General features: G+C 35.6%; 1 protein-coding gene across 1 annotated transcript; it reads left to right on the top strand.

The window, feature by feature from the left end:
* Positions 1-774: 774 nt before the first annotated feature.
* Positions 775-5974, top strand: LOC114657283 (degenerin unc-8-like). Its single transcript, XM_028809004.2, has 5 exons — positions 775-877; positions 2415-2472; positions 3103-3176; positions 5171-5246; positions 5472-5974. Exons 1-5 carry the CDS (start codon positions 846-848, stop codon positions 5694-5696), a joined length of 465 nt encoding a protein of 154 aa, XP_028664837.2. The 5' UTR covers positions 775-845; the 3' UTR covers positions 5697-5974.
* Positions 5975-7981: the final 2007 nt, after the last annotated feature.

Below are 7981 nucleotides of genomic sequence, written 5' to 3'. Positions count from 1 at the left end.
TCCTTATGTGATTTTGGGCTATACAAAAATAAATTGTATTGTATTATATTGTATATCACCAATTTCTGATAAGGTTCCTCATACCACAACCCTCTGCTTTCTGTGCCTGAGCCAATTTTGCACCCATCTCCACAAAACACCCGAACTCCTACTTCTTTCAGTTTGTTGTCCAACCTCTCATTTTGCACCTTATCAAATTCTTTCTAAAAGTCAAGATAAAGTTGCACAAAAAAGACAAAACATTTTACTTGAATGTTCTAGAAACGTTTTGTGAATGTTATAACAATTGAACTAGTATTCAAGTGGATTGTGTTAATAAGTAAAACATTTTTGCTATCTGTGATGGACTGGTGCCCTGTTCAGGGTTTGTTCCTGCCTTGTGCCCAGTGCTAGCTGGGATAGACTCCAGCACCCCCCCCAATGACCCTGTTCAGGACTAAGCAGGTTATAAAATGACTGATTTTATTTGCTTTTACTGTTATTCTCTAAAAAGGTCAGGCTCAAAGCATTTTAATTATCTCTCACAGAATATAATAAAATGTAGGTAAAATAGATAAAAGATAAAAAGATATTTAAAAACTGATATTGAAATGCCATTATACTCCATTAATGGATGATACATCGAGAAAAACAACAAACTCAGTTCTTAGTATTTAAAGCAGAAAGACGGAATAGTGGTTAAAACTACTGTAAAACTCCTGTATACCATTATGTACACTCGCAAATGGAGACCTTTATTTTCTGAATATCACTAGTCTGTTCATTTGGGGGATTTTCACTATTGCCTTTCCTTCTGATCCTTAGGTGAGTGTCTGGAGCTCTATGAATACAGGTTTGCTCATGACATGTTGCCTTGCAACTGTCCGCTGCAGTGCCAGTAAGTGATTGTCAGTGTTCAGGTTGCCTTACAATAATTTATTTTGCTTTTTATATCTTAATGTAATTATAATATTTATAATCAAATAATTCATTTAAATGTATAAAATGGGATAAAGACAAACAGAATTGAGAATAAAAAAAGAAATGTAGAAATAGATATTTCAGTAATGGTACCATTCTGTCTTCTCCATGTCTAACATATCTAATTGTTTCAGTTTTGAGTAGGATAAGAAGGCTCAAAAACAGGGCATTTTATTCTTGTTCTACCTGACTCACTGTACTCCTCAAACTTACATGCTTGGTGCTGCACTGAGAGCATGCTTTATGCAAATGAAGAATGCAGCAGAAGTGCTTGACAGGCCACGCAAATACCACCAGTAACCAACATTAATTCACTATAAATATTTGCTTTTCCCTGACTTTGAATAACACGAAGGACTAGACACCAAGGACAGAAAGCCATTACTTTACAAATGTGTTGTTACTCCCACGTCCAGTTGTAGGTAGTTTTGTCAAAGGTGAGCAGCAACAGAAGAGAGTTTTTTTGTGCCTCAACATGATTTAAAATGTGGTTCATCCAGGAAGACCTTCAACAACATGCACCACTCGACACACTAAATATGCTCCATATCTTAACAATGTTTCAGTTTCTTTGAATACTTAAATGATATGTTGGTGAATGAGGGTATATACAGCTCAGACCTCTACATACATTTTGACATTATGACACTGGACTACTTTTCTATTGTCCAAATAACAATAAATGTGATTTTTTCACTACTCAGACAGACCAGGAGAACCACTTCATCCACCATCAATGTGTAGCATTCACCTGGATGATGAAACAGCAGACATTTTGTGCCAGTACGCTCATGACACATTAGCTATTATGTGGTATAAGGGCTAAGGGAGGAAGTTAGCCAATAAAGGACAGGGGATGATTAGGAGACCAGAACGATTAGGCTATGGTGGGCACTTTAGTCCATCCTACTCTTTTTGAAGGATGCCCAGGGATTTTTTATGAACACAGAGAATCAGAACCTTGGTTTTACATCTTATATGAAGGATGGCACCATTTTTTCAGCACAGTGTCCCTGTCACTGCACAGGCGCAGTGGGATCCAAACACAGACCACAGAGTAGGCACCCCATGATAGCCTCAGCATCATCTCTTCCAGCAGCAATCCAAGCTTTTCCTAGATGGTCTCCCATCCAATACTAGCTGAGCACAAACATGCTTAGTTTCAGGTGCATTACCCAAACCCAAAATGTCAAAAAGGACAATACTGTAATATTTCTTTCAAAAATATTTTACATTACATTTTTAAAAAGTATTTTAAAAAGTCACTCTCAAGATACTAATAAAACAGAGAAGCAAATTCAATTTTCAGCTAGTAAAGAAACAGAGACCTAAGTCAAATGTATATATTTACCAGTTATGCCTTGTGGTGTGGTGTGATGTGAAATGAATAGAGTATCTTTCAGAGTCTTTGCTGTAAATGGATGACATCTTAACTTTACATATTATCATTTCAGAGAGGAGTTATACCAGTTGACAGTGTCTGGGTCACAGTGGCCATCGACAGCCTTTATTGTGAGTACTGTACATACATCAGAACATGACCACTTTTTCATTTTTTTCAGTCTTCCATTACCAAATGGAGCTTACTTTAAAGTCATGTGCATTTTACTTTCAAAATGTTAAAGATCAGATTAGATTCAATATACTTTAGTATACAGTATTTGGTAAGGGAAACATTCAAAGCGGGGACTGGGGCCAAGAAAGGCTGATTTTAAAGTAACTTCTGCACCCAGGAAATAAATCCAACCCCAAACACAAATGCTTCACACACAGGGGAGGCAAGGCAGTCACTCTTCTTTGCATTAAGGTCCAAGCACAAGTAGATGAAGCACATCCAAGAGTGACAAAGTTCTTCCAGTAGGTTTTGAAACTACCACCTTAGGCTTATGACGTCACAATTTTTAGTACCAAAAAAAAGTAAAAGTATAAAATCTTTTCATTCTCTTGTGCTAGTAACGCAGAGGTTTTGGTTTTTTTGGTCACTACACAAACTACTAGTTTACTAGTGATAAAAATGAAAATGTGACTAATTTCTTAAGGTCAATTGTGAATATTACATTTGAGAGTATTCTGAACAGTCTATGAAACATGCTGGCCAATTTCTCTGCCACGTATTCTTTGCTATATTTATCTTTTTACTAGGAAAAATTTTCTGAAGATTTGAAAGAGATGGGTGGTCAGATGGGAGTCATTGCAGATAGTCCTCAGCAGATACGGTGAGCCACTGCATATGCATGACCATGAAAGAAAATCAGGCCTCATTCATTTAATTAACAGCTGGTTTCCGATGTGCTGAAACCCTAAATTATTTATAATAAGTAGTACTAGGGTGTTGTACCGTGTTAGCCATTATGAATGTAGAAAAAAGCCAAGCAAAATGACACCTTTTATTGGCTAACTAAAAAGATTACAATATGCAAGCTTTCGAGGCAACTCAGGCCCCTTCTTCAGGCAAGATGTAATAAGTATAAATGTAAGTTATTAATAAATATGTTATTTTGTTAAATTACAGTCTAAATATATGTATATTTCATGTTTTATTGTTGCTAGTGTTACTTTTTAACTATTTTTCACATTTTGTGTAATCTCTATTGTATTTATCATTATGTATTGCCTCTTTAAATATCCAAATGTTCCATGTACTTTGTGGGTGATTCCCCAAGAGACAGGGCCACCCTGGCATAGCTGATCCTTTGCCTTCCCCCTGGCTATTTAAAGCAGAAAAGGAAGGAGCTCAGGCAGTATTTTAATTTAAGCTATTTGAGGTGTTTTTTTCTTTGCTTTAAGCCAGTTGTTTTACAATGTTTGCAACTGTTTTTGGATTTTGAATTTCTGGATTGTGTACTGGGATTCGTTTGCCTTAGGATTGCGTTTCTGGGACCCCCTTTTCTGCTCTTTTCAGCACCTTTGTTATTTCCTTTTCTTTAAGTAAATAGCTTCTATGTATAAAGCATTCTTGTTACCTTTTGCTCACAAGCCAGATTTTTACTCTGCTTCTCACCATTGTGAGTCATTTTTGAAACATTAAGCACATTTTTCACTTCAGTTCAGTTTTTCATAATATACTGACATAATTGAATGAAACACGATATATGTTTTTAGTAGAACTTGATATTTTAAAGAAGTAAACTTCAAACATAACATCTTAAGCCTTTCTTACTCTGGTGTTTTACATTTTACCACTTCAGGCAAAAAACATTTATTTTGGCATACTCTTAAATATGAAGGTCTCGTTCACAAAACCCTTTGTACATGTATGGCTATATATGAGTGTAAGAGACAGTCCTACTAAAACCTCACACCTAATTCTCAAATGCTGCATTGAACCCAGATCTGATCTGAAGCTACATATGTAAGTTGATGAATTTCACTTAATTGCAAATAGAGTGTTCAACATACTAGTCAGCCAGCATTAATCCTTCCACTTTACTCCTATATAAGTGTCATGAACTTGAGAGTACATGAGCATAAAGTCCTGAAAACAGTAACCAAAAGCCCCAACAGAAGATGAATCAGTCAACCTTTGGCTTGTAAAAACATAAAGGGCAGACAAAGAATCTTTATAAAATAGAACAAAAGCCCCGAAGAGCACAAAAAGAATAGCCCTTTGAAAAACAGGCAAGACAGGGGCAAACAAATCCCAATACAAAAATGCAAAGAATGGTCAGAAAACAGATAATTCACCAAACACTATAATAATAATCACAAAAGCTCACCAATGCCAGTGCATACAATGTACCACATGGGACTGGGGGTTTTCTTCAGCCTTTATAGGGCTGAGAGCAGTCCATTGATGGTGATGGGCAGGTGCCCCTGCCTGTTGAGGAACCACCCACAAAATACATGGAACATACAGCAGTAGAAGATACATAGACACATAGAAAGTAAATGATCAACAATGTTAATATAACCAATAGAATCAAAAATGAAGAAAGTAGCCATAAAAGAGGAATTTGAACTCCAGTCTGGGTATCTCTGGGTGAAAATGACAATAAGGACTTGGCAATTAATACATACGGTGTGGAAAAATGTCAGTAGCAGAAAAAATAAATAAAATAGTTGGAATAAGTTAATTCAGTGTTGTCTATCATACAAACTTTTTAATAAATCAAATGCAAGTGATTAGATTGGATACCCAAAAAATAAATAAATAAAATGCATAACTGAGCTTAATATTATCCTATGGTAAGCTTTTATTTTTTTTTTAAAGGGATAATTTAGTAAAAGTGGTGGTGTACTATCAACAACTAAATTATGAACAGATTGAAGAGGAACCCTCTCTCACTGTAAGTACAGAATTAAAAAGTATCATATAAAGAGAAAATTATTTTCCTATAAATCTCTGCAGAAAAAAAAAGAAATGCTTTAAAGATCCAGACACACTGCAAGGGAATAAGTCTTTCCACCATTTAATAAAAGCAAACAAAGTAACAGTGAAAAGAAATGGGAAAAGTGTAATAGTAAAATATATTCTGATGGTCAAATACATACATTTTTTCCTTTTTTTCTAGGAGATTGATCTTATTTCCAATATGGGAGGACTGATTGGCCTCTGGGTGGGATTTTCTGTCTGCACACTGGCAGAGTTCTTTGAGCTCTTTGTTGATGTGATGTTTTTCATGGTCAGACAATGTCTCAGTAAAGCCAGGAAAAGTGCTTCAGCGAGTGACAATACCAATCCATATTCAGGCAAGGGGAGTCCCATTTTTATTGGGCAGACGACTTCCAAACTCTAATTATTTTGCTGAGCTAAATGTATTCACTTTGAAGGAGTTCTGAGCATGGGGAATTAACTGAAGATTGGTCAGGGTGATGGTAGTATAATTTGTTTCCATACCACAAATGCTACCAAAATTTCCTATTATTCATAGAACTGAACATTGTTAGTTATGTGCTAAATTCTGCTACATTAAAATTTTCTGTCTGTGTTAAAAAAGAAGGAACATAAAAGCCTGCTGCATACACTTTGTATTTTCATTTCACTGTGTTTCTTCTGTCTGTGCTCTGAACTCCAGCAAATTCATATCACAACATAAGTTATTATTTTGAAATACCAAAATGTACTTCCTTTCAAAATTATTTAAAAAGTGGAGTAAGAGGCCCACCAGAATGGTGGTTATTTCAAACAAACATGCTTGGCTCTGAAACCAGGATAAAAATTCCAAACAACATAACCTTAAAGCCTTAAATACCCTGAAAGTTTTACCCACACTAAACAGAAAAACTGTATAAACAGATGAGAATTTTTACATTTTGTTTATTAAAGGAGGAAAACAGAGTTTCAGTTTGTGAATTATTTTATTTATATAGGACTATATGTGTATGACAACACATGATTTTTGCATTATAAAATTTTTAAATAAAAACATTGATTTATAAATAACAATTATACCACTTATTTTAAGGACCACTCATGTTCCACAAGAAGCATGTCTATAGACAAATTTGGAGAATATTATTTCTGAAAGAAATGGAGCACAAAAAGATTGACTATTGGTCCATTAATCAGTGTAGTTAGGAGAAGTTCATTATGCATTTGCTGTTAAAAAAACTGTTCTTTTAATAGTCAAACTGGCCTAATCCATTTCAAGGCTACTGGAGCAAAACCTATGCTGGCAGCATCAGGTGTCACCTGCTATATTCATCTAAAAAGGCACATTGCTTATATTTTTGAAGTACAATTGTACAACAAATAGTAATTCAATGATACAGCATTTGGATCCCAATCTCACTCCTGACTGATATACCTTCTGTGTGGAGCTTACGTGTTTTAGTGTGTTCACATGGGCTTCTTATTAGAAAAAGGGCTAACCCTAAACTGGCCAAGTGTTACTGAGGGTTGATTCCTAATACCAGTTGCTACCAGTATAAACTCAATTTGCATGTGAACCTGTACAGAAAAAAGTTCAGTTTAAAAAAATGGTCAGATGGATAATCTCAGAATGGGACCTTGGCACAGTATTTATATACCCCCCCGGGTGGAACTGAAAAGTCGCATAGTTTGGGGGAGGAACGATCTCCTCAGTCTGTCAGTGGAGCAGGACAGTGACAGCAGTTTGTCGCTGAAGCTGCTCCACTGTCTAGAGATGACACTGTTTAGTGGATGCAGTGGATTTTCAATAATTGATAGGAGCCTGCTGAGTGCCCGTCGCTCTGCCACAGATGTCAAACTGTCTAGCTTCAATTCCACCCGGGGGGGGTAAACGTTAACATTATATAAAATTATTGTCTGTTTTTACCTGAATTATTATCAATCTTTAATTTAATATTGTTTTTTGTATCAGTAAGGTGCTGCTGGAGTATGTGAATTTCTCCTTAGGAATAATAAAGTGCCTTTCATGTCTATCTATCTATCTATCTATCTATCTATCTATCTATCTATCTATCTATCTATCTATCTATCTATCTATCTATCTATCTATCTATCTATCTATCTATCTATGTAGTGCTACTTCCTCCTAGCTTTAGCACAGTGGCTTCATATATTGGCCCAGTCATTGTTTGTATTAAGTTTTCTTTCACACTAAAAAAAGCTTGCTAGATTACATGATTCTAAACTGGCCCTTCTGAATAAGGGTGTGGATGAATGTGATCTGCAATGGATTGTCCTGCTCAGGTGGTTCATGATTCAGGCCTGATGCTGTCAGGGTAAGAATGCAGCTCCCTGTACTTTGATTAAGCAGGACTGGAACTGGATATACAGATGGATAGGTAAGTTAAGTGAAATCAAAAAAGGGAAAGAATTGTACCACAGGTGTGCACAGATTATAAATGTGACTACAGTTGAGAAGGCCCCTGAATAATATCTGTGAATTCTTTTCTTCAGTAAAATTAAACAGACTGAGAGGCTGTATCCTGTGTTTTAATACATATATGTACATTTAAAATGCATATGAAAAGTAATAAGTTTATTCATTTAAAGCAGGGCTTGGTATAGTTGGGATCTCAATGAAAAGATTTAATTTTCATTTTTCATTGTCAGGAAAGTACTTTTGATATTGGTGAATGAACGCCCAGCAGG

Source organism: Erpetoichthys calabaricus, chromosome 9, assembly GCF_900747795.2.
Source record: "Erpetoichthys calabaricus chromosome 9, fErpCal1.3, whole genome shotgun sequence".
Classification (NCBI taxonomy): domain Eukaryota; kingdom Metazoa; phylum Chordata; class Cladistia; order Polypteriformes; family Polypteridae; genus Erpetoichthys; species Erpetoichthys calabaricus.
The sequence above is the reverse complement of the archived record's forward strand: the minus strand, read 5'-3'. Positions and strand labels throughout refer to the sequence as shown.